Source organism: Jaculus jaculus, chromosome 6, assembly GCF_020740685.1.
Source record: "Jaculus jaculus isolate mJacJac1 chromosome 6, mJacJac1.mat.Y.cur, whole genome shotgun sequence".
In the NCBI taxonomy this organism is placed as follows: domain Eukaryota; kingdom Metazoa; phylum Chordata; class Mammalia; order Rodentia; family Dipodidae; genus Jaculus; species Jaculus jaculus.
The window spans coordinates 25,799,979-25,827,699 of NC_059107.1; the positions used below are offsets into that span (position 1 = coordinate 25,799,979).

The following is a 27,721-nucleotide window of genomic DNA, read 5'->3' on the forward strand; positions in this document are numbered from 1 at the left end:
AGTCATGTCCAGTACTTCTGAAATCCTAAGACCTTGCCTGAGGGCCAGGCAGCCGCTTGCACTCTTTTCATTATGTGAAATTAGAAAGTGGTTTCCTGGGCTAGAGAGATGGCTCGGCAGTTAAAAGTACTTGTTTACAAAGCCTGACAGCCCCGGTTTAATTCCCCAATATTGATGTAAAGCCAGGTGTACAAAGTGGCACATGTATCTGGAGTTTGTTTGCAATGGCTGGAGGCCCTTGTGTGCCCCTACACAATCTCAATCTCTCTCTCTCTCTCTCTCTCTCTCTCTCTCTCTCTCTCAAATAAGTAAACAATATTTTGAAAAGACAGTGGCATCTTTTTTATTCTCAGGAGCAGGAACATTGTGCTAAAAAGATGTTAAATATCAAAACCCCATGAAGCCTATGGCCAGACTGGATCACTTCTTCAGCTCAGCACATTTTATTTATCATTTGCTAGAAATGGCTGCTCCTGATTTTTCTGTAAATCCCTTGCCTGAGCAATGAATTATTGGTGCTGATAAATAAACAAAGAAAAGTTTATAGAAACCAAAAGCCAAGAACTCTTAGAAGGCTGGAGCTTCTCTTCCTGTTTTTCAGAGTTTGGTCTATCAGGTAACTCCTGGTTTGCTTAACTTACCCACGAACTTAACTGCGAAGTTAAGTAAGAAAGGTGGCTGGGTTTGGCAGGAAAGGCACTTGGAGTAAGAGAGATAAGGAGGTTATACATTTTCCCTGCTGAGAATAGGCTTTGAGACTTTTGACATTTTTTTAACCTCCCTAGCCCTTTATTTCTTCTGTGCAATACGATATATCATTTTTGTGATCTTTGCCATGTACTTATGTTTCCTGATTTCGTCAGTTTCCCCTCTCATTCTCTTTGTCTGGCTTCTGAGATATGGGCCTAAAATAGATTGGGCTAACCATGCTAAGTATGTTGATTGATAATATCTGCCTGCCATACTGTTGAGAAAGTTTACAGTCGCTGTGTTGGCTCAGTGAAAGGAACTGCTGAATTATTAGTGTAGCAGTTACCTTCTCCTTGCTTGGTCTAAACACCCGACCAGAAGCAGCTGACGGAAGGAAAAGGTTTATTTCAGCGTAAAGTTTGGAGGGGAAGTTTTGTAATGGTGGAAAACGAGCACCACAGAGCAGGCACTCAGCTCGCGTCTTCATTCATCATTAGCAACATGGGAGGAGCAGGTGTGAACACCCCTCCTCCTGCAAGGCTCCACCTCCCAAAGGCCCCACCAGCTCGGTGCTAGGCACAAGGCTTAATCACAAACAGTTGAGGATATGGGGGACACTTTGCATTAAAACTGCCATGATTTGTGATGTCTGTCAAAGACTGGTGAACAGTGACATATGCAAAACACTTGCAAATGTTATGCCTCGACCAAAATCCCTGTTGTTGCTGTTGTTCTGGTCCAGTCCAAAAGCAATTTTTTAACCACCATTCTCTTCTACATACCTTTTGTTCCTTCAGGAAGACTCTGATGTAAGTGCGGAATAACAAAAGGCAAGTGATAATGGAGAATCTGCATTTTAACTGGTGACAGTACATGTGTGATGCATGTCGTATTTTTAACAATTGTATATTTCACCATAATTTTATGTGGCCATAAGACAGAAGAAAATGCCACCAATTATACTCTAAAATAAGTTATCTTCAGTTTTTTTTTTTTTTTTTTTTTTTTTTTTTTGAGGCAAGGTATCACTGTAGTCCAGGCTGACCTGGAACTTACTGTGTAGCCCAAGCTGACCGAGAATTCCTGGCTATCTTCCTACCTCAGCGTCCCAAGTGGTGGGATTAAAGGTGTGTGCCACCATACCCAGCCAGTGATGTTAACACATGAGAAAATAAAGTTTGACTCAAAAATCTCCATTTTGCGTGGATCCCATCATGAGTCCTAACCACACAGGACATCATCATTCTGTCATAGGCTAGAATAGATGAGTGCCTATCAGAGGAAGAATGCATTCTGTCTAAAGCCACACAGCTAGTAGCAGTCAGGCATGGCATGAACAGAAAGAACAGAGCATGTGTGCTCATCTGGTTCTGAGCTTCCCTTCCAGGGAGATATTGTCCAGGCTGTAGATTGCTGAGACATGCAAGGCAAGCTTCTAGGCCTGCTTGCAGTGACCTCAGAGATGGTTGCTCCCTGCCCCTGCTTTTGCTGGTTGGCGATTGGCCATCTTATAGCAACAGTGGAGCAGGGAACTTACCCACTACCAGGAGTTCTTGGAAGGAAAATGATCTGGCAATTTTGTTGAAGTTGGGATCTAGCTTTTTATTTCAGGTAGTTAAAATAAGCCTCTGGGTGATATATTTCGGGCCTAATTATCCCACTTTTCACAGAGGAGTCTGTGGACTGATTAAATAAAAGTAAATGTAGTTGGCATTCAAGAGCAATTTGTTAAAAAGGGAAAAATCTAATAGTCACCCCCATTGCCTTACTTAACAAGAGCCCAGGAAGGTCTCTGTGTCTGTCATTGAAGGCAGGGCTTTGAGCTCGGGTTCCTCCTTCCATTCTGTCCTGGGATGCTGCCTGCGACATTGATACCAGGGGTAAGTCAGGGACTTCAGGTGGCCTGAACAGAGCCACAGCAAGAGACTTGATAGCAAAACATCCCAACTGCAACCAGACCATCTCTTACGGATCTAGCGCCTTGTTAAAACAGAACATTTATTTAAAAAAAACAAAAAACTATGATTAAGGAAGCTAAGCCCCTCTATGTCTTACATCACTTAGCCTGCATTGGGCATTTCTGTTTTACAGAGGCAGCAACTGACACCCAGAGAAGTTGTTTAATCTGCCTGCAAGTACATAGAGTTCTGGTGGAAGTGCTAGGACTTGAGCCCAGAGGATTTGTTTTAGAGTCTCTGCTCTTTGGTACCATATTGTACATTTACCACTGTTGGTTGCTGAAAGTGTGTTTTTAGGCATCAACCACTTAAAAGGTTAATAATGAGGGTCAGAGAGACAGTTTAGCAGTCAAGGCGCTTGTCTGCAAAGCCTAAAGACCCCATTTCAATTCCCACATAAAGCCAGATGCACCAGGGGGTGCATGCATCTGGAGTGCTTTTGCTCTCCGTCTCTCTTGGATTGCAAATAAATAAAACAAAAATTTAAAGGTGAGTAATGAGCACCTTGACGTCAGCTGCTGCCCAAACTAGAGCATGGAAACTAATGAAATGCCCACCTGGAGACTTTCAGAAACCTACAGAAGGACTCAGAATGTGGGGTGGATTCAGTTTGCAAGGACAGAGTCAGAGTCAGTCTCCTAAATTCTGATAACTAAATCACAAAGAGTTGAAGTTATAAAGCACATTTTATTTTATTAGGGGATAGCAGATTTGGTAGAAGGGGTTGTGTCTGGGATGGAGATTCTCAAAGGTGTTGGGGGCACAGTCTTTCCCATTCCACATCAGCAGTGTGTGCCAGTCCTTAAAGACCTCCCAGCTCCAAGTGCTTCTCCAGTGCCTAGCCAGTCTGTCATCAGTTCTGCTGCTATGGCTCCTAGCCTCATACCCCCTTCCTTGATCCTTCCAAATCTAGTCTTCAACCAAAAGGATCCTGTGGAGTAGAACTTTCTGGAAGAGAATGTGTCAGTGATGCCATGATGCTGGAGGGTGAAGGTCTGTCTGGATGGGACCTTCAGGGTTCCTAGTGCCTGTCCCTGCTTTTTCTGCAAGTGTCTCCAACTCCCCCTCAGCCAGCCCTATGGACTGTTTGCTCTGTTATCCGTGAATGTTCCTTTCCTCCTCTGGGCTCTCATGCATGCCATTCTATATTCTTGGAACATGACCACTATGACTTTTCTTTGCCAGAATGTCTACTTGCCCACTTCTCTAACTCTTCACCACTCTGTCTACAGGAAGTATTGTGTTCCTGGCCTGCAAGATGCCTCAACGACCACTGTGTGCATGAGATATTTCTATGATCTGTTTTCATGTTCTTTTAAGCCATCTTTCTTTTCCTTAGCATATATGTGTCACTATTGTTTACTTATGCTGTGAGTAGTCTAGCAGAATCAGGATACCATGGATGGCATTGTGAAATCACTGGCCTGTGAGATATATATATATATATATATATATATATATATATATATATATATATACACACACACACATACATACATACATACATACACACACACACATACACATATACACATGTATACAAAATGTACTGCATTTCAGATTTCAAGGGATCCATTACATGGCAAGGCAGAAGTCATTTATCAAGTTTGAGATCATGGAACTGGATCTGGGTCTTAAATGCTATGAACAATTTGAATGGTGGAAATACCAGGGCACTTGAAATGGGTGCAGCATGTCTTGCCTCACTCTTTCTCGTGGTCACAGAACTGTGCAGCATTCCCAGGTCATCTTTTCTCAGGGTCCTATTGTTTCTTCATGCTGCCATTACATTTCCCTATTGAACTGGAATTTTCTTCTTCCCTACCTTCATGTAGATTGAGACCCTTGAGGGAGGGGCTGAGTCCCATTATCTTTGAGGTTCCTGCCCTACTGCTCAGGACTCAGCCTACAGCAGATGCAAAGTCTAACCTCAAGGAGTGAATTAATGGGAAGGAAAAACAAATTCTAAGGACAAATAGATGATGGGCCTTTAAAGTTCTGATTTGAAAAATAGGCGAGGAAAGACCAATGTCGTGCCAGGCTTTCCTTTAAAGATCACCTACACATAAAATTCCGCAATCCTATGCATGCCCTGTGTAAGAGTTCTCTTTTTTCTTTGTAACAAACTGTAAAGGAGCCTGTTCCATCCTGGAAAATATCTTTCTAATCCCCAAGCAACTGCAGAAATGGGGAACCAGAGAAAGACCCTGAATGGGGGGGCCCTGTCTGCTCTGGTCTGTGCAGTGTAGTGGAGTAGAATGGACTACGCAGGAAATGACAGTCAGCACTCTTTGATGGTCAGCTGCAACCACCTCCAAGGATGTTTCCCTCGTGGTCTGGGGACATGTGCCTCAGGGTTCTTCAGGGCTGGTGAACTCTTCCTGCCCTGGGGTAGCTGGTGTTCCAACCAGAGCCATCACTGGCCACACCCAGGATATGGTTGGCAGTACCCAGAGCGGGGGAGAGAGAGTGAGACAGGGGACACTATGGGAAACATTCAGAAGTGCTGGGAAATGCAATCACATAATGAATGTATGCCATTAACTTCTAACAAAGTTATCCTGATAGCTCCATGCCCTTTGGCTTCTATTAGTGGAGATAGACAAATTTGATTTGGGGAAAGTGGTTTTAAGTGAGCTTCAAGGTAGGACCCCATCGTATCATGTTTCCTGGCACTGGAAGAGGCACCAGCATTTTCTTGTTTCTGGAATACTTCAGAATGTCTTAGCCTTGGTAACTTTGGAGCCAATGTGGTGTTTAAAGGGCTGTGGAGTTGGGGAGCAAGCTGTGATCTTAAAGAATCTGACAAGTGGGAGTTTGTGTCCCCCGTTATATAGCAGTGAAGAGGACTACTCGATAGCTCAGATCCTTAGTTCCTTTATCAGGAAACTAAAGCTGATAATAGTTATGCAGTGCCAATCCCATGATGAGGATGGAATGAAATGCTGTGTAGAAATTGCATAACTAGGCTTAAAAACTAGCAGCAAGCCCTGGAAAACTGAGAACTGTTTTCGATTGTCTTCATGCTTGAGTCTTTTTCTTTCTTCTTTGAGTAAGGTTGCAGACCATCTCATGTCCCTGCCTTGGGATCTTTCCTGGACTCACTTTCCTAGATAAGTAAGGCAACGTGGAGCTATTGTGATAGAGTTTGCATTCCCATGACAAAACATCTGGAGCAGGCTACTTGTGAAGTAAAAAGAGGTTGGTAGTTTTGGAGCTTGAAGGGCCCAGCATTTCCATCTGCTCAGTTTGCATGAGAAACCCATAGTAACTGGTAGAGGAAGCTGGTGGAAGCTTATGCCAGACCAAGTGATCACAAGCCAGGAAGCAGAGAGAGCTAGATGGGGCGAAACCCAGGCTTTTGTAACAGCCTTTGCATGAGAACTACACTTAGGAGTCCACAAATAATATCTTATGAGGGCACCCTTCCAATAACCCAAGCATCTCCCATTAGGCCCCACTTCCTAAAGATTTTCCCACCTTCAGTAGCCCCATGCTTCAGACCAAGCCATCACTCATTCACGGTGTACTCTTTGAAGACATTTGTACTGCATTCAAACCATAACAGCTGGGCTGTGAAGAAAGCCCTTATAAGATGAAACAGGGCACCCTATTTGTGCTGTAGGGAACCAAAACCCAGGGCGGGAGGAGAATTCCCACCACGACTCTCTTTGGGAATGTTACTGAGTAACTAATACTGCCCCTAGAGAAACCCTGTTGGAACAGCCGTAATGAAACAGGCTCCCTCACACAATCAGGTCCATGCCATCCCTCTCAGGACATTGACCTTCTTGAGTGACTTAAAATTAATTCTGTAAATGGTCCTTCACAATCAGAACCCACTTTTCTAAGTTGTTTTTGTTTTGCAAGATTCCTGCAAGATATACTTATTCAGCCATTAAGTGCCATTTGTCATGATTTTTTTTTTTAAGATAACATAAGAAAGTTCTATGACTCAGTATGGAGAAAGGGTTACAGGAATATAGGAGCGATAGCAAAGTCATCAAGGAAACCAAAGGTCAGGGAGGAAGAAGAAACACAGCCTTTCAGTAGAGCCCTTGGTCTCCCAGAGGCCAGACCCAGGGACTCTGTGTAAAACTAAAATTGGGTCGGTACCTTCTGCTCAGAGGGCTTAAGGTTTTTGTACATTTCTGGAGTTTCATTTTTTTTTTTCTACAACAGCTGCTTTCCTTTTATGATCAGATGAAACAAACCTCAAACACTATTCCTTTTAAAATAGGAATTAATGAGCTGGTCAGACTTCCTGAAGCATCGTCAAGTATATAAATTCACTTTTCTTCTAAATAGCTTATAAACTCAGGAAGGCAGGTGTGTTCATTTTAAAGATGGGGTCAGACAGAAGACAGAACCTGGCCTTGTCCCTCTCTGTTAGTCTCCCCTGGAATATTTTTTCTTTCATTGTTTTTCGTAGCCACATTTTTCTCCTAATTTATTCAACACACAAAGTGTTAACAGCACTCATGTAATGTGGGAAGTCCTTGGGGGTTCCCAGATATGGGAGCCACAATTCTCATCTCCTGGGACTCTTGTTTCCTGGTAGAGATGTACATGAGAGATTGATGAAAGAAATTTCAATACAACATGAAAAGTGACATCCTGAACAGGGCTGTGGGTCCTCAGAGGATAGAGTGACTAATGCCTGGGCAGGGTTGAGAGATGATCAGAAAATATTCCAGAGAGGAAATAATGCTTAAACTACAGCTTGCTGCCTGTCGCAGGAGTTTTAAGTGTTCCAGCTCCCAACTTTGACAGATCTTAAAAGAACTTCTCCAGCCTTCACCGCCTCATACTTTAGACTTTGAAAAATTACTTATCATCTTTCAAGCTTCCATTTATTCTGCTGGAAAATGGTGATCATCACAAACTACCTTGTGGTAAATGTGTGAGGAGTAATGGGATAAAGGAAACAAGGCATTTATTAATGGCCCATTTGTAATTAAAGAAAATAGAGCTCTTATTGTTGCTGGTTGATTTTATTCTTTGAGATAGGATCCTACTGAAGTAGCCTAGGCTATCTTTGCACTTTTGATTGTCCTCAGCCTCTTGAGTGCTGGACTTCACTACTGATAATAATATTCTACCTGACTTTTATCCACTCCCTGCCTCAAATGAAAATTACTCTTGATAATAGCTAAATGATGCCTGTAGGTTCCAAGGAGAAATACATGTAGTTACAAATCTATAACAACTTCCCACCTTTGAGGGTGGCACTGAGAAGGGGAGTAGAAAGTGAACTAGCAGGAGGTTGGGCCACAGGTACTGGCCTGGATTCTGACTATTAAGAAGGCTTGCTCGCTGTGAAGGGAGCTTTCGTGCTGGAGGATGGTAGCAACACAGTTAGAGACATAAGACCCGGGGAATGACTTGGTCGAGGATATCTCTTAGCAAGCTCCCTAAGGCAGTCATGATTCTTGGAATTGGAGACAGAAAGTAAATTCTGAAGGCAAGTGCCAGGGACCACATGGGCAAGATAAAGACTCACCATGGCAAAGTCTTACAAGTCAACTAAACAGACTTCCTGGGCAGTGTATGCTACAATGTGAGGGAATCATTTCTGACTCAGGGAGTGGAGTGCACAGTATTAAAGGGGAAGATGGTGAGGCGGAGGAATACGAGACTTTGCATTCTCAGTCTTAGGGTCAAAAGTAGGATTGTGTGACATCCAAGTGGGACAAATCAGAGCGAGACCATGCTTGTTGTAGGAACCCCCTGCACTGGACCATATACCCTTTTAGGCCAGGGCTTTTCTGTGTCCTTGGTACGAGGCCTGGTACAAAGAAGAAACTCAGAAACTGTGCACTGAAGAATCCAATCATTTTATAAGTTTCCTTGGAGCTGGTGGGTGCGTATTGGACTAGAGGAGAAACAGTCCTGGAAATCTGGTCCAGGCCAGCAGACTTTATTTGTGAATGTTGGTGTTTTAAATTGCCTTGATTTTTCTATCTTTGATCCCCAATTCTCAACTGGTGAAGGTATATTATTTTTTATTTGGGAAGTGGGGGGAAGCAAACAAAAGTCAGTGATAAGGAACTCCTCCTGGTTCTTCCATTGCCAGTGCATGATTTTTTTTTTTTTTTTTTTTGTGCATGTGGGATTGTGGGGTGGGCTCAGTCGCTTGGTGCCCTCAGTGGCAGAGCTGTGTAGGCCACTCTTGAGTTAAGCCCTTAAGATAACTCAGCTAGTTTGGTTCAATTGAGAGATGGCTGTTTTGTCATCCAGACCAGGTGTCATTGCATTGTGTATGCTACCTGAGAAGCCAGGTTGGAATGCCACATAGAGGTCACTGTGGCTAGATGATGGTCTACAAGCAATGCACTTTGAGGTTTTGTCAGTAGGAGAGTTATGGGTTTCATTTGAGTGAAATTTAATATAACATATTTATGTATGCTGACAATTTGTGAAAGCCTTTCATGATAATAAAGCTTTTATTTGCTTTGGAGCAAATAATGCTTTGGTGTGATTCTATTGTCTTTTCACTTTAATCATGGCTGAAGCCAAGGCAAACTGCTTTGCCTAAAATTCCCCTTTAGTTAGACAGACCCTGTCTCTTTGAAATTGCATTTCATCTGAAATGGACTGGGTCACATGTAATAAATGCTGGCATTTTAATAGAAACATTACAGCAAAAAATAGTTAACAATCTGCTTTAATTTCAGAACTCATTTTCTCTCACACACAGTAAGGCAATATCTTGGTGAAATGTGCAGAATGCATTGGGATTTAATTATGACAGCAGTTTCTTCTGAACCAAGGTTAAGCAGGGTTATCAACATATAGGATGAAGGTACAAGAAGAGGAGAGTAGTGACCCAACATCCCTAGATCCTGAAAGCCAGGCAGGTGTTGGAAGCCCCCAACCTTAGGGGTACAGATTTCGAGACTAGACTCTGCTAATACCATTCCTTGTGGGGACCAATGAGGAAGGAAACACTAGGGTCATGCCTTCATGTCTCCCACACTGGATCCAATTTACTAATTAATTTGTTCCTGTAGCATCCACTTGAATCCCATTGTCATAAGTGCTAGGAATACAAAGGAAACTGCAAATCAGCAGGATTCCTACCTCTGGGAGATTACAGTGAGAAGTCCATTCACAAGAAAACAACACAGAAATCTGCTAAGGATAGCTGTGCCAGGTTCTTGGTGCAGGTAAATGGCTAAAAAGGGCATTTGGGGTAATTTGGAGGAGTAATGGTGGTTGGCAGGGGCGGCTAGAAACAGGGTAGGAAAAGGGCATGGTGGGATGTGTCCCAAGCTGGAGGAAGGGTTCCACCAACCTTCAGGGAGCTTTAGTAGTGGTGGGCTCAAGGAGCCCAAGACGTCTTCCCGTGGCCAGAGTTCTCATAGAAGGTCACTTGCTCAAGGTCACTCAACAGAAAGTACACAGAGTGCTATGAAATCCAGGATTTCTGATTCTTTGTTTAGGCTTTTATGTTGTATTTACTTCTCCTAAGTTGATATTTCCCAGAGATTCTCAGTCCAGGTATAAACAAGAAGGTTTTAGCTGGTTCACAGACAAGGCAGAGAAAACATTGACTCACATAATGAGAAAGTTGTTTTCTTTTCAGTTCTTCTGATTAGTCAAGTAGAACATGGGTTCCATATCAATTCGGCATTAGAACACACTGGATGTTGGCTAATATCCTCGTTCACATAGGGACTGGTCTCAGGCCTCACACTTAGAACCTTTGACCTTCAAAAATGGAAAGACTTTGCAATTTAATAAAGGTGTTTTTTCATGTTTCATTTTGGAAATGTATTTGTTTTCCTTGTAGTGGTTTTACAAAAGTATCTTTTAAGGGGATATTTAAACAGAAAATAATTAAAGATAAATATTAAACAAGCAAGGATCAGGTGTTTGGGTATAAAGATGATAGTCACAATCATGAATGCATAAACCTTTGGATGAGTTGGGAATGGCTATATTGACTCTTGCCTGGCCTCTTCCCAGGAAACAGACTCCATATAATTGTTGTTATACTAAATTCTGAATCTGTCCTTTATTCCTGAGAAATGTATTAAAGCAATGATAGAAAAGGCCATCCTTGACCTCAGGGTTACTGAAGATTCCTTTTTTCCCCTCCCTCCCCCTCTCACACTCTGTCTCTCTCTCTCTCTCTCTCTGTGTGTGTGTGTGTGTGTGTGTATGTGTGTGTTTCAGAGGCTTCCTTCTTAAGTTTAAATTTCATAACCCAAATCAACCCAAGCTAATAAGGGAGTCTTAAAACTTAGGAAAAATACGTAAGTTTATTGCAAAAGATAATATCCCATTTAAAACAGTTAGAAATTTACAAAACCTTACAGTGATACATCATCTTAAAGAAAACGCTCTACAGATGAGCTGGCATTGAGTTCAAAGAGAGTGAGTATGCATTTCCTTACAGGTAAAGCGGCTACATTAAACTCCTATGATTGAAGTGATGTATCAGTTTTGTCCCCTTCAGTTTTATAAAAGTAATTTTTGTTAAATTAATCTCTCCATAAAACCATGTAACCTCAAGTATAGCATTTCTGTAGAATATCATGTTACATACTATTTTACAAAGAAACTCACATGAGTAGAAGAGTAGAGAGTTTTGGTATATATGTGAATGATATTTTAAACATTGAGATGACCTCTTCTGTTCAGCAGGCTGGTGTTTATCACATCCTTTTCCCTCATCTTGATTTCCAGTGTTCCGTTTTTAGAAGGGACCTCTTCCCCCAACCCCCACCCCAGTTTCAAGTTAGTGACCAAGCAATATGGTGTTGTGCTTTGGTATAGAATCACTATAGCCTTGGTTGGCTTTATTTATAGGACTATCAACATTTTCTAATCCCAATTCCAATTTAAGTTAGTTGAGGGTTTAATGCAAGGTCCCCAACTCACTGCATGTGTATGTGAGACTGCTTGAAATGCCTCAGGAATATCCTCACCTTCCCACGCCAATGGAACAAAGGCTGCAGACCAGTCTCCTTGCCTCTTCCCCACTCTGTTCAAAGGTACACAGAGCTAACAAAGTAATGAATGAACAAGCTTGAACCAATTTCAGTTTAGCAAACTTAACCTGAAGAGCCCCAGGTTCTTCAGGTGAGGGCAGCAGGCTGCCCCATTTTCTGGGTCTCTTAAATCTACAAAGCAGTATTATTTTCATCCCTGTCTTGTTCCAGAGAATATAAATTCATTGGAAATTAGCATAAGCAAAACAAATTAAGATGGAAGCTCCACTCCAAGATAAAATTACATAAGAGATCCCAAATGCCTTCACTTTATTGGATTATACTCTGTGCTGTTCTTTTCCATTGCTGGGACCAAACTGAGAGTTGATTGTATAGATACAGAAAGAAAGCTCGGTGGCATGAGGCCAGTGGTAGCATATCTTACTGAAATGTGGTTTCTTAAGTATGACAAGTGTATTTATCTTAATTCTAACTTGACGTTATGTATTCCGGTCTCACTTTGTGGGTTTAAACATTACACTAGAAACAGAACGAGAACATCGCCAATGACATTCCAAGACTTAAATAGTGCAAGCCAAGAATTCCTTGCCAAATTTCCCTCACTCTCCCTGAAATAGCCTGCGCACTGCAGAGCTGTGACAGGGAAGTGAAATTGTTGGGGCGGTTTGCTCAATTAGTCTCAATTTGCAGTGGGGTACGCACCGCCCACGCGAACACGGGACACCATGCTCAGAAGAGACTGCTCCAGCACTGTGCCTTTTTGGGCAAAGGGGCTTAGGAAATGTCTTCTACGTTTAGGTATGGATTGCACTTCTGGCAGGGCAGGGGTCAGTCCACCCATGGGATAGCAGCGAATTTCATAATGATTCAAAGGAATCCGAGCCTTGCCCTCCTATTGCCCATACCCCCAATAGTACATTGCAATTACTTAATTACATTTCTTGAAGAGTGTGTACAGTCATGCAAGTTTGACTGGACATACTTCTATGGAGGTCTTGTCAAAAAAAAAAAAATTGAGCCAGAACTTAAAGGACTTAGACTTTGGAGAAGAAAGGTATTTAAATCCTAAACTGGTAAAAACAATATCCCAGTCCTGCTGTTTCTTTGATTGGGTGACTATAGTCTGGTGGCCAGGAAGAGAAACTGTAGAGTAATACACGTTGGGACCTATCTACAAGGTGGTCTCGGGGATGAGTGGATGAGAATGAATGCTGTGTTTTATCTCAGTCTCATAACTATCACTTAATAAACTGTACTGACAGGTGACTAAAGTGTCATGATTTTCAATGTAGCAAGTACATTAACTAACCGTGGTACCCAAAGTTCATCCTCCCCCCCGCATCTGTCAGGCAGTCTCAGGCCCAGACAGAGACAGTGATAGTTTAGGTAACCCCAGAAGAACCACAGCTATGAAACCCTCTTTTGAGTTGAGGTGACACAGGACAGCCACACCCACAAGTCCCTAGTACCCTTGTCACAGACTGCTCGGCTCACAGTGTGTGGAAAGACAGACAGCTCCTAGATTTGGGGTGTAAGAGCCAAGCAAAGATCGAGACAACACACACACAGGAGGGGGAGCTTGCGTATTTAGGCCCCTCCCACTGCTGTGTGCTTTCACACGCTGTAATCTAGAACACTGCCGATTGTCAGGTATTTTCTACGGTATCCCCTTATAGCCTGTCTTTATCTTTAGAGAATGCACAACATATATTGAGATTTCTTTAGGGCTGATGAACCCAGGGTGGGAGGGAAGTGGTTGGTATCACGGAGGTATAGGGAAGTGTAGTAAGGTCTGTGTGCGGGGTGGGTTTGCTCATGGTAATACAGACTTAGCAGACAGTAATGAGATCTGGCTGTGTGTGACAGGGAGCTCAGCAAGTGGCCATGCCAGCGTCCACAAAGTCCTCAGCAAGCAGTGGCACTCACTTGGGTCAGGTTGGTCCAACAGTGGCCCCATCCGCTCCAAGGTGCTCCTGTATCGCAGGTCGAGGGGATCCTAGCCTGGGCCTTTGCAGAGGAGCCAAGAAGGCCTTGAGGACAAGGTTTCTCCATCTCATGGAGGAGTGTGGTATATCCTGACTTGCTCAGATCCACCAGAAACATTTTTTCTTCACCTTCTTGGTTTTCCGCCGGAAGTCCTGTTTCTCGGGGGCCGGGGCTTCTGCTGGCGACTTTGGTGGAGAAGGGGCTTCCTCGGCTGGTTCCACTTCTTCCAGACTCTGCAGAACCTCATTGAACCTGCCCTCCTGCTGTCGAAAATCGTACTCCACACTGGAAGACAGAGAGGAGGGATGGAAAGTAAATTCAAGCAGGCACACCTGAAATTCGCTTTACTAAGGTACCCGGTAGCCCAAAAGACCAGGGGCCTTAAGATCAAGTGCTGGGTCCTTCGTTGTGCTGCCCAGAGAAACTCATGCTACCTCTCTTGAGTTTTCAGTGCTCCCTTGACTGAAATGGTATCTCCAGTGCCTGCCTCCCTCACAGGGATATTATTAAGTAAATGAGGCATGGAACATGGCAGCTGGCGGAATGTGTTCAATAAATACTGGATCCATCCTTTGCCTCGCCTTCCTTTTCTTCGGTGCTGTTCATGGCTAATGTTGTTTTTGTACATTACGCATAGAAATCGCTTCATTAGAAAACATCTCAGTAATGCAAAGCTCAGTTTCCTCATCTGTGAAATGGAAGTAATTCTGGCACCCCTCTCTAATGTTTTGTTTGGAACTAATATGTGTAACTAAGGTGACGTAACTGTTGCACTCAGAGCAGCACCTGAAATTTAGTCACCCTCTCGTATATATTAGCTATGACCTCATTACCGCTGTCATTAGCTTTATCACCACCAACATACTTTGCTCTTTTAATTGCTTCTCAGCTCAGCAGTGTGTCTTGGAGAGTTTTACATATGACTGCCACCTAGTATTCCTTAGTATAGATAGATTTAAATACTCCTCTGGGGGTGGTGGGCGGCGTTCCTGCTTTCACTTCAGTGTGTGTGTGCGTGTGTGTGCATATTTTGGAGTCACTAATGCATAGTGTACATAAATAGGTTCAATGAATCATAGGGTAAACATGAGGCCATAGGAGACCACAGTTCCCAGAAGTCCAAGGAGCATGAAGTCAGCAAGTCCATGGGCCTGGGGCTGAGGGGTCTGACGTCCCCCTTCCCGACCTCTTTCCACCTGGGAATGAGGAGAAAAAGTGTCAGGGACCCTCTCTCTTTCTGCATCCTAATTCTTCTCAGCCTCCCCTGAACCCCAGAGTTCCGACCCGTGAAGAATGAATCCTGCTAGATAGCCCTGAGGTTAGGCAGGGCTCCCTATGTCCTTAACCGTCCACTTCCGCCCCATTTTTGGAGGTGTTTTGGTTCTGAGTGCTTGCAAGAAGGCATTTGAGCCTTTCCATGTGCTTGTTAGCAGCCAGTACTTTCTGGAGTGCCATGGATGAGAAGTCACCACAAGAATGTGGAAAGGAGGAAGTGCACTCATGAAAGCTCTGTGTGCTCTTTATTCAGAGATGGGGGGAGGGGATAAAATGTGGTGTGAGGAAGACTAAAGACCCCATGTTGTTCTGGGAGGTTGCCAGATGTCCAGAGGCCTTTATGTCCAGCAAAGGCTGAAAAACAGTCATCATTAAAGCCATCAACTACCCTTGTCTATGAAACCCATGTCACCTCCCAGGGCTCAGAATCAGAGGTGATGCCGATGCAAAAGGAAGTCACAACTGATGCATGTGACAAAGGAAGCCCCATAAGTGCAGCCTTGTCCCCAAGCATTCCAAAATGGAATAAGGACAGCGTGGCCTGTCACATAACCAGCTGGAGGAGATATCCATAACCTTCAACCACACTCTCCTCTTGTCGTCAGACATCTCTGCTCTTTCTGTTCCTGCTTGGTACTCTCTACAGGGACATAATCCTGGCAGGGTGACCTGTATAATAGATGAAACACAGATTTTGTTTCTCAAAGCAAAGCCCCAGAGAGTATCAGCTACAAGATCCCAGGAAGGAATTTCCTTTCCAAGCTGTGTTGAGGTCATCTGCCAAGCTGGCAGAGTCTGCTACTCTCAGGATCTCAGGGAAGTGAGGATGGCATGTGCACATGTAGCAACCAACACAGAGAGAGGCACCAAATTTTGGCCTGGGCATTCATCAGACATTCAACATTGTCCATGTGCCAGGCCCTCTTCTACATGCTGAGAAAAGAGTGGCAGATAGACCCGTGCTCTCTTTGGCCCCACGGCACTGCTAGCCCACGGTTTTGTGTCTCTAGTAAGTGCTATCCCACATAAGTGGCAATTCGAAGCAAAGCCCAGTGTTTGCCAGGTCACTGGGTGAAGGCATCCACAGATCCATACCCCAAGCCTCACACTGGTTTGTCTTGGGTGATGGAGTGGGTTTTTGTCTGCACCTCCTTCTCTCCAGTGGGAACATGGGAAGTAGATCTGGAGGCTGGGAAACTGTCGTGTCTGACAATCTCTGCCTTGCCCCAAGAAAAGAGTTTGATGAGATAAATTACAAGCTCTTATTCTCAGCTCCCTATATCACTGGGTGTGTGTGGGAAGGGGTAAGCAATGTATGGTGAAACACCCATATTTACAGTCCTTTTGTGAAGTTTCTGATGTGGTCCTGTCTCACCTGCCATGACACAAAAATGGTCTTCATCGTAGAGCCAAAGTAAATGATATTGATTGCTCATGCTAGGACCTCCCATGCTGTCTGGTGCAGAACATCCTGTCCATCTGTCTGTCTATCTGTCCATCTACTCTGATCCTGCTACTGTGCTAGAATCCAGTGATACAGCTAGACAAGCCAGCTTACTGTCCCTGTGGCTTCCCCATGTTTGAGACAGGTGATTAACAGCTGTTCAACACCTGCTTATTTCTCTCAACTATTCCCACTCTCCAGGTCTTTCTCCTGTGTCGCCACCAAGTTATCTGAATACACGTCCACCAATAGCTACTTTCCTCTCATTATATGTAAAACACAAGACCGATGGTACAAAACAACCAACCAACAACAAATCACTTGGCTTTGTCAAGATTTACAACAGTCCCAGTAGCTATTAGAAAAAGATTACCTCTGGATGATTCCAGAAGGTATCTCCTGGAAAGAAAAGAGCCAGGAGACAGAAAGGAAAACTCTGCCTTTGCTTCTTGTCTTGAAGTGCTGCCTAGTACACAGGCTGGAGTAAGGGCTTTTAAGTTGAACGCTCCTGATGTTTGAACCAAGGATGTGCCACTTACTAGCTGGGTGACCTCAGGCAAGTTTCTTCTTTGCCTGGGACTCAACTGAATGTGGGAGCGATAATGACAACCGTGCTGGGTAGTACTGCCTATGCAAGAACGAAACAGGAGCCCCACAGAGGGCACAGTCTCTGCCCACTCTGCTCTTCGGCAGAGTTCTTGGTCTCCATGTCTTAGGAAACCAATGTCTTACCTTCTCACCTGTACCTCCAGCTCCTCAGCCATTGTACACCTTGCTCACAGAATTGCTCTTCACCCCTCCCCATGTGCATATCAGGGAAGAATACATCATTATGTTTCTATGGAAACACAGTAGGGTTCCATTATAATCACTGAGAATTAGGGAGCACCCCGCCCCACTCTTGTGACTGCCCCCACTGGTCTTGACAATCTAAAGGGGATTGAAAGTGACTTGCTTTTCAAGGCCAAGCAAACAGCAGAGTATAGAGAAGTGTGTGTGCTTTGGAAAGAAACTGATTAATGTTTTTAAGACCAAAGCAATTTATTAACATAAGGGAAATTTGTCACTTTTCTTCTCATTCATCTGTTTGACAAACTACTGTTTGGTTTGGAGAGAAGAGAGAGTATATTTTGCTTTGTTGGCAGCTGGCCTCTAAATGGGGAGGGGCCATGGCTTCTGTCCTCATCAGGTTTTCACCTTCAGTCTGGGTGAAAAGTAGAGATGCCACCTACACCATGTCCATCAACCCTTTGGAAAGATGAATAAGTTGCCAGCTTGGTAAAAATTTAAGTGAATCCTTCATGGAGGGCTATTTGTAAATTCTGGGGATGGACTTCCTGGGTTGGGTTTTGGTCTAGGCTTCAGGATAGGACATCAATGACTCTTCCAGCCTCAGCTCCCCTCCTCCCTCTCCTTCCTTTTGCCCTTCCTACCTTCACAGCCATATCATCACCTGCATCCATATTTTATATACTCCATATAGTGCACATGCCACCATAAAAAAGGAAGTTGAGGCTTGAGAGTTTAGTTTATGAAGAACCTAGGTGTGCAGTGAGGGGCAAGCAGTAGGCAAGTAGCTGTTGTGATCTAGGGTTCTGGACTGTGACCACTGTAACCACCTAGAGAAGTTGAGATGTGTGAGGTGGGTCCTCCCTTGGATGCATAAGGTACATAGCTCAGGGATGCCCAAGTCACTGAGGAGCCTTAGGGCCTGTCACAGCCAAGGACATACCTGACCATGTTGCCAGACTGCATTTTGAAAATGAGCTGTGTTTAAACCAGGAACAGATGAGACCTTCCAGGTTTTCCCTCTTCAGGGCACCTCACTCATCTAGCTGACAACCCATGCCCCCAGCCTCACAGTAAGCACGAAGCGGAAGAATGCGCTCCTAGGTATTTAGAAACAAGGAGAGCCTTGTGCCATGGTTACCTGCTTGAATGAGCAGTAAGGAATGGACAGAAAACAATAGATAAATATAGAAGCACATGTCCTTGGCTGGGTAAACAGAAGTTGGGTGAGTCAAAAGGAGATACAAGGCTGGGGAGATAGCTCAGCGGGCAAGTATGTACTTACAGTGCAAGCCTGAGGTCCTGTGTTCTGATTCTCAGAATCGATGCAAAGCTGGACACAATAGCACTCATCTATAATCCTAGCACTTCCGTGGTGAAGTGGGAGGCAGAGACAAAAGCATCCCTGAAGGCTCACGGGCCAGCTTGCCTGGTGCGCGCAGTGGTGCACAAGAGACCCCGCCTCAAATAAGGTAGAAGGCCCAGGCCAAGACCTGAAGTTGTCTTCCGCCCTTAACTCAGACACCACAGCATTGCATGTCTGTACTCCCACACATGAACACACATGCACATCACAAACACACAGAGGAGATAAAAGTTTGAGTAGAAATAAAAAAGGAAGAAAGGAAAAAAGAAAGAAAGGGAGGGAGAAGAAAGGAAGGACAAAAGCTCTAACTTTCATGTGACACAGTGAAATACGCGAAGCGCTTCCAGTCTGTTCTCATTTTATCCTTGGCTATCCCAGGAAGATAGAAGGCTCTTATGCCCATTCAACAGGTAATCGAATTGGCCAAGGAAAGCCACAGTGTGGGTTGCAACCAGATCTAACCCTTGCGTTGAAGTCTGTTATTCATGCTTCCATAACAAAATACCCCAGTGGGTTAGTGTTAACAACAGATAACGTATTTCTCATTGTTCTGAGAGATCCAAGATGAAGATGCTGGAGTACATTTCTCGTATGGTGAAGGCCCATTTCCTGGTTCATAGATGCCTGTCTTCGCTTTATAACCTTACATCATGAATGTGGCCAGGAAACCCTCTGGAGTCTTGTTGATAAGGGCATCAATCTCATTCATGATGGTGCTACTATTTTGACACAGTCACCTCCCACTCTCACTAGGATTGGACATATGAATTTGAGCGAGACGTAAAATCCAGCCCATTGCAGCTAGCTTACTGACTCCAAGCCTTTGCTCTTTCTGTCAGAGGGAGCCAGTGTTCTAAGGGTGAGGCTCTGTCAAGGTCATGTTCTGAGGAGAAAAAAGCAGTAACAGGGCCTTGGGCCTATAAGACCAGGCTCGTGGTCATTTAAATTGGCAATCATAATAATTATAGTCAGAAGGATGACTATCATTTGTGGAGTGGCATCTGTATACTAGACAGTACACTTCAAGTTAACATTCCTTCTTTGATATAATTCTCCTAATCCCATGAGATAGGTAATGTTATCTTCATTTCCTAATAGAGCAAACCAAGGCAGAGGTTGGATTAGTAGTTGGTCAAAGGCACATACTAGCAAGTGACAGACTCAAGATTTGAATGCCCATTGTCTAGCCCCAAAGCTTATGCCTCAAGTTATATTGCATGAAGGAGCATAGTTATAAAAGCCGGATGGCAGAGGAGTATATAGGAAGAGTGGAGTGGCAACCAAAGCTTGATACTCCAGAGTACCCACCCCAGTCTTTCAGGTGGCCTGAGTGGCACGGGGAGGTCCTCTATAGCAGCTGGATGCCTACTCTGCAAGGTTCGTTCTAAACTTGAGTACAGCCATCACCCTCAGCCTGCACACCGAGGAAAGTGCCTCTCCCCCACCTCACCCCACCCCCGCAGGGGATAGCTTAGATAAAGCCATGGCTGGTTCAGCAATCCTTGGTCTGGGTCTTGGGTCTTGACTGCTCTCTTCTCAGCAGTTTGTTCTTGCTTTTCTCAAGACAGGGCCCTGCCCTCAACCTACAAAAGAGCAAGTTGGCAGAGGGATGAATGTGCCTCTTCCCCACCTCTGCTGGGAGCACTCTCTTGCTCCTTCTCTCTGTGGTTCTGCAGAACCCAGGTGCACCGCAGGGGACTGGCTGCCCATAGCTTTCCTTTTGAAAGAATCCGTCCAGTGTGGGACTTGATAGCTCCAATGAGGGTGGCTTGGTGCCTGTCCACTTGGCACATCTCATCACTTTGGGAAGTGTCTCTGAGGGAGAATGACAGTCTGGGAAAGTAGCTTGAATTTGTATTCCCCAATCTCTCGCAAATTGCTGTGAGGGACAATGTTCCTACAGCTATCTCCCACTGACCAGCTTGCTCATTGTTTACAGGATGGAACTCTGAGTATCAGAACCTACAGCCACTTTAAATGGGTAACTTCACCCCTTCTAGGCATCTGTCCACTGAGGAGTTCTCAGAGGACCACCACCCACAGGCTCTCTTCTTTTGGACACTTGGACAAGTAGAACCAATCCACAGAGCTCTTTACTATTGATAGCTGTCTTTGAGACAAGGAGCTTGTTAAGCTCTCAGAAACGGTTGGGCATCTCTGAGAAATGCAACACACATATTCACTGATGAGGCAAGATCACAAGGAGACGGGGCAGGAAAGGCTCCTCAAAGTTGAGGCTTGAGCCTTGACTACTTGGGATCTTTGACAACTTATTTAACCTGAGTCTCAGTTTCCTTATCTGAAAATGGGCATAATAACCCTGACCACCTTTCAGAGTCCTTGGGACTCTGCAGTGAGATGACAGGAACAGTGTGTAGCAACACACGTGGCACAGAGGCTGGTGTAAACAGATGATGATAATTTCTGTACAAACTTGGCAAGGAAGTCAAGCCTGGTCATGGTGCGGACACCCTTGGTGGACTGCCTGCCTGTGGCACCCTCTTGTTATTCCTGTGAGATACTCCACTTGCTTGATTTTATATTTACGGCGTGTTTCAGGCTCTTTAGCTATTAATGTATTAAAGTAGGCTTCACTTTTTATTGCCGATAAATTGCTGATGCTGTAAATCCTTCTTCTTTTCCCTTACACTCCAGAGAAAAGAAGAAAGGGACAAAGCCACCGAGAGGAGCAGGAAATAGGTACAAATAAATGACTTGGGTATCACCCTGTTGGCCTCAGAGAAAGTTCTGCCTGTACCCCGAATGTTATGGCTGTTTCCCGGAGGTGACTCGAGCTTGATGTGGCTGGTTGTTTGGGGCAGGGTGCTGGATGTCATTGCCATGACATCCCCGTTGACACTGAGGGAATGCTGCTCTCGTCCACCCTGGGATTTACGCACCTGTGATTACTAGAAGAATAGACCTGCCCTGTGCTTTATAAATATTTTTTACTGAAAACTTCCTTGCTGGCCAACAGAGAGAACTGCTTGCTTCACCTGACTCCATGCTGAGAGGGCACCATCCATAGACAAAGGGGAAAAAAAAATACTAAATAATTTAAGTGAAAAGGAAAGTTGGTTGCTAAATCCACATGACTGAGTGAGGCAGACTGCAATTTCCAGAGAAATGCCTTTTTCTCTGGTGAGATAAATTGTTCTAAGAGGCATGCAAGGCTGAGTGAAGCCCAGTGGCCCAACAGCTTAGCCACAGCAAGAAATTTAGGGAAGGGCTCTTAGCATCGCCAACCACGTGACCTCAGGCAGCTTGCTAGCTCTCTGAGCCTCTCTTTGCTCAGCAAGGTGAAACCCTTGCTTTTCTCTAGCAGAGAGCACAGCTGTGAGGCTGTGACCCAGGTTCCAGGGAGCCTCTTTGTCACATACTGGTACTGTCAAAGCTGAGGAGGAAGCCCCAGGACTGCGAAAGCTGGCTACAAAGGTAGACCTCTGCAGGGACTCCCCTTTTGAATATCCGCTTAGTTCTTCTCAGTCATGGCTTCAGGGGGGGACTTGAACCAGCAGGGGAGGCGTCAATGATAAGAATCATAGTAATGAAGCAAATGTGCGCTGTATGGAGTTGAGTAAATCAGAGGGTGTGTGGACGGTTCCTATGTGGGGTTCAGGATTATGAGTGTTCCTTGGTTCAGACCATAGGATAGCCACCCCACATACACACTCAGGAAAGGCAGTGTGAAGGTCATGGTGGTCAGGACTCAGCACACCTACTCAGCCAGGCCCCTTCAGGGGATCCTCCCTGACTGGGTGGAGAATGGTGCTCATCCTTCAGGTTCCTGACTGGGGAGCAGACATAGGCTTTATTTGTCCTTAACCTTAATTGTAGGAGAAATGTTAGTCTGGATTGTTAATCAATTCCTCATCTGAGATGAGGCCTGAGGTGCTGGAAGATGTGGGAGGAATGAAAGGCTCAAAATGGTTCCCCTTAGCAATGCATAACGCAAGCCAGAGCCCAGGGAAGACCAGAACAGGAGGCATCAGAACATAATGCTCATGCTAAGAACAATGCCCTTTCCCCTTCTTCCCTCCCTTTACCTTTATTCTCACTTTTACTTATATATGTGAATTGGTATGTGTGTGTGTGTGTGTATACATACATATACATACATATATATGTATACACACACACACACACACACACACACACACACACACACACACACACATATCCAGCTAACCCTAAAATCAAGACCAAGCAGAAGGATAACTCATCTTTCCAAGGATTCTTTAAGAAGAATGCTAGGACATGAGAAATGACTCAGCCACTAGGAGTGCTTACTGCTTATGTATGAGGGCCTGAGACAGCTCAAGTTCAACTTCCCCAGAACCTGTAACAAGCTGGACATTGTCACGCATATCTGTAACCCCAGTCCACAGAGGAAGGAGATGGGAAGATTGGTGGGGCTTGCTGACCAAAAATGGCAGATCTGAGTTTAGAGAGACCCTGTCTCAAGGAAGCATGTGAACGAGCCATAGAGAAGGGCCCTGGGAAGTCCTCCTGTGCTCACTGACCACATGTTCATGGTGTGTGCATCTGCACACCCAGGTACATACACCACACAGAACATACACCACCACATAGGAGGAAGGGAGGGAGGAAGAGGAGAAAGAGAAAAAGTAAGAGGGGGGGAAGGTAGAAAGGAAGGAAGGAAGATGCTAATTCAAGGGCATTTGAGCTGGAACTAGTCATTGAAATAGCAGCCTCAAAACTTAGTTCTGACTTCTGATGAGCCAGCTTCCATTCAATCCATATTTCTACTCATGAGCCTGTTGTCATGAGAACCTACAACGCCAGTTGTCATTTCTTCCTTTGTGTGGTTCAGGGGTCCGCAAGCTTTAGACCCTCGGGGAGCTTGCTACAACTGTAGATTCTACCCTTTACCCAGAGACAAAGTTTTCCTGTGAACCCAAACCAGCAGTGCCAAGAAAGCCAGAAATTCTGATGCAGATGACCCATGGTCATGCTTTGAGGACCCTTGGGGATTATATTTCCCATTACTTTCATTAAGCAAACTGCTGGTAATTCCAGACAGTGCAGTGCAGAGCCTCATGATGCTCTCAGCTGAGTGAACTCAGTGAGGATAGAACACCCCACCCTGCCCTCATAACCATCAAATGCATCTGGCCTCTGGAGGCAGCAGTCTGAGGACTGTGGCTCGTAGGAAGGCAGAATTGAGTTCAGGTACTGCTCTTTCTGTGACTTGTAAGTACCTTGTCTTGTCCTGTCTTTTTCAACCTCCATTGCTTAATTTAAACAGCGTACAAATGCCTGATCCTCTTATAGCTTCATTTCCCTCATCTGGAGACTGAGAGCTCTTTAACTCATCCTGCATAGTTGTGAACATTAAATGTGAAGTGCCCAGTAAATAATAGATGCTCAGTAGGTGGTAACTTATTCACTGGTAGCCCTATCTATGTGTTCTCTTAAGTTTCTGCTTAATAGACATTGTTCCTCAGCTCCTGGAATTGTAGTGACCAAATAATGTCCAAGACACTGACCTCCAGTGAGATGTGCAGAGTTCATACATGACAAGCATCTAACATGAGAGGGTGGTTTCCTATTGCCAGTAAGTCAAATCACCACAGATTCCATGGCTTGAAAGAACATCTTTCTCTTCCTGTCCTGAGAGCAGTGGTCATCTGCATTGTTGATTAAGGTATGACAGTGCAAATCCCTTCTGCAGGCTCTGTGAGGCAGTACGCCACAGCCATTTCCAGCTTTTAGAAGGTGCACACATTCCTTGGCACATGACCCCGGGCCTCTGCTATTACATTTCCTCCACTGCCTCCTTAGTCTCCTCCTTTCCCTTGTGATGACATTCAGGCCACCCAGGTACTCCTCCCCATCTTAGTCACATCAGCAAAGTCCCTCTGACAGATAAAGTCACATCTTCCTAGGATCTAGGAATTAGTATATGGGCATCTTGGGCATTTTGTCCACAGCCTCAATTTTCAGGTTTTACCAGGGCAACCACAGCTCTAATGCTTCAGAGATCACTGGGACAGTCCAGACCCCCTGACATAGGGTGCATCCATATGAGGGAGCTTTGTCACACTCCACCGTGAAGCATTGGAGCCCCCCTCCTCACCCCTAGCCAGTGCAGAAGTTCTAAGCAGTAAGGCTCCATGAAGATCAGGATCTCATTGTCCTGTGCAAGCTCAGCAGCCACGTGAGACATCTCAGGGAGATTGGACTAGGTTCCATCTCACTGAGAGTAGGTTGTTTTCCAAGTATTTTAAAATTGACAATCCACACACTGTATCTAGTCACTATTTGATTCACTTCAAAGGACCAACTGTGAAACTGCGGTGTAGAAATCCTTCCTCTCTTCCTAATAAAAACATTTGATTAATTACAACCTTCCATATGTAGTAGTGCACACAAATGGAAGCAATTTACTTATTTTGGGGTGAGCCACAGTTGCCTCAAGCCCTCAAATGATTTTAACTTCTTCCCACATCAGTACAGGCACTTATTTCTTTCATAAGCATCTATTGGATACCAACTATGTACTATCTACTGAGCCTGTACCTTTGGAATATTAGCCATTTGCTGGAGGCAATATACTTATAAGCACAGAGTCATGATGTATGAGGATCTGTGGTGCAGCAGAGGAATGCACGTGCTATGGGGCTCTTGGGAAGGCTTGTAAGGTTGCCCTGGTAAGTGATGTTTCCTGGCAAAACAAGGAAATACCACACAAAAGAGCGTGGGACAGGAGGTATTTCAGAAAAGTGAGGCAATTTGTACAAAGATACCAGTGGAACTTGCAGCTAGCACTTAATTCCCTGCGGCTGGAGATGTGAAAGGTGAAAAGGTTTAGCATTTTTAAATTTTATTTATTTATTATTTGAGAGAGAGAGGGAAAGGGGGAGGATGGAGGGAGAGAATGCACACACCAGGGCCTCTAGCCACTGCAAACAAACTGCAGACACATGTGCCACCTTGTGCATCTGGCTTTAAGTGGGTACTGTGGAATCAAACCTGGGTCCTTTGGCTTTGTGGGCAAGCACCTTAACCGCTAAGCCATCTTTGCAGCCCAGGTTTAGCATTTTTTTGTTCACAGCGCCTTGAGAAATTAGCTAAAGGAAACAGGAACGAGGGTAAGATTGTTAGCATGGGAATAACACGGCCAGATTCTATCTGTAAGAATAATTTAACAACTGTGCTTGGAGGATAACTTATGATGAGACAAAAGAAACCTGCTGGCAAAAAGACCCCAAAAGACCAGCATTTAAGTGGAATATGGTGAGGTCCTTTCCTGAGCCATAACAGGGATTTAGAGGACAGGGACTAGGCTTAGCATGTGGAATCAGAAGTCAGCTTGTTGTGAGAAAGAAGAGGAGAAAGGAGAAGGAGACATGGGAGAGGAGGAGGAAGTCTGGGAGACTGTTGCGTCTTTACGTAGTCAACACACAGCTAGTCATATTAAACAAAACAAGAAGTGGGGGAAAGGAATTAACTTCATGTGGAAAATAAGAAACGTTACATGAATTTGAGGTGACTTGGGATACCACTATAGTTTAGATGAGTGTCCTACAAAGGTCTATGTGTTATTAACGATTTGGCTCAACAGGGTGGTGGTTCTAGGGAGTGCTGTGAATCTTTAGCAAGTGGGGCCTCAAGAGAGTTCCTTAGATCATTATGGGATTCATCCTTGAAGGGATTATGGAATTCCAGTCTCAAACTTTTTCTATTTCCCAGCTTATAATATAAGCAGCTTGTACTGCCATGCATTCCTTCCATGATGTGCTACCCTTATCACAGGCTAAAAGCAGTGAAGCCGCTCAGTCTTGGACTGAGATCTCTAGCACCATAAACTGAATAAAGCTTTATTCTAAGTTAGCTGCCACAAGTATTTTATTACAGCAAGAGGAAACTGACATAAATTCCTCTTGCTAATATAAGCTACCTTATACTGTGTGTTCTACACATGTGTCTGTGATTAATTGAAAATTGTATGTGTATGTATGTGTATATATATATATATATATATACATATACATACATACATACATACACACACATATATATATCCAAACATCTCAGGAAGGTGATAAGAGAAAATCTGACATAGAATTAAAGTCCATGCATACCAATGAAACAATGGGAAGAAACTAGGGTTGAAAAATTGAACAGCCTGTGCAGACAAGTCCCAAACAATTGTTCTAGTTCCCTCTCCTCTCTAGTATCTTTCAAGCATTATATGACCAACCTCTACATTCACTCTCTGAAAATGGGGAGTTCGCAGCTTGATTTTTATTTCCATTTCCTTAGCAATGTGCTTGAATGGTAGAAGGATTTTTTTTTTTTTTTGAAAAGACTATTATTTTCCCTGAAAATATTGGAAGCGTTTTACAACTTAAATCAGGCATACTTTTTCCTGGAAGCTACATCCATAAAATAAATGCATGGACCATGTAGCTAATGTCCTCCAAAGAGGCTTTGCTGAGTATTTTTAGAGTGAGTGTGAAGATGGCTTGCAGACAGATATGGCTGGAGGAGTGAGGGAGAAGGGGAGGGCCAAAGGAGGGAGATATCTTACAGAGACCTCATGCCCTTGAGAAGGAGAAAAGTCCATTGCAAAGGGTGCTGTTTCCTAAACTTCAACCGGCTATTAGCTACTATTGCAGTCTTTTTTTTACTTCTTCACTATGTAGCCCAGTTTGGCATCAAACTCATAGTAATTCTCCTGTCTCAGCTTCCCAAGTGCTGGGATAACAGGTGGGCCCCATGACACCGAGCTATCTTTGTGACCATTTTTTATTTTGGGGTGTGTGGGTGTGTGCAGTGGATGTAGGTGAGACCCCAGTATGCACACATGTGTGGAGGCCAGAAGAGATCATAAAGTTCCTCCTCTTTTAACTCATCTGTCTATTTCCTTGAGACAGGAACTCTCTCGCAACCCAGAGCTGCCATTTTTCACATTTTTTTCAGTCAGCATGTCCCAGTGATTGAATTCACCAGTCTCGACCCTCACCCCCACCTGTAGGACTGAGGTTATAGTCATGTGTGACCACACCCAACTGTTTTATGTAGGTGCCAGGAAATTGAACTTGGCAGTCTCAGGCCCTCTTGCTTGCACAGCAAGGGCTTTTAACCACCAAGTCATGTCCCCAGCCTCAATCTTTGTGAGTTTTACAAAATTCCCTGCAATATCATTACAATTATTTATTTAACCTTTTCACCTCTAAATCAATTTGCTTTGAAAAAATTAAACAATTATATAAGACAGGCACCA

At 44.3% G+C, this 27,721-nt stretch overlaps 2 protein-coding genes across 2 annotated transcripts in view; one reads left to right on the plus strand and one right to left on the minus strand.

Moving 5' to 3' along the window:
* The window catches only part of Dock2 (dedicator of cytokinesis 2), a 469,609-nt gene that overhangs the window by 242,946 nt on the left and 198,942 nt on the right, over positions 1-27,721 (plus strand). The gene's annotated exons all lie outside the window — the stretch shown is intronic.
* Positions 12,642-27,721, minus strand: part of Insyn2b (inhibitory synaptic factor family member 2B) — a 118,702-nt gene continuing 103,622 nt past the window's right edge. The window contains exon 4 of the mRNA XM_004661030.2: positions 12,642-13,879. Coding sequence (XP_004661087.2) covers positions 13,693-13,879 — 187 coding nt within the window. The 3' untranslated portion in view covers positions 12,642-13,692. The remainder of the gene's footprint in view (positions 13,880-27,721) is intronic.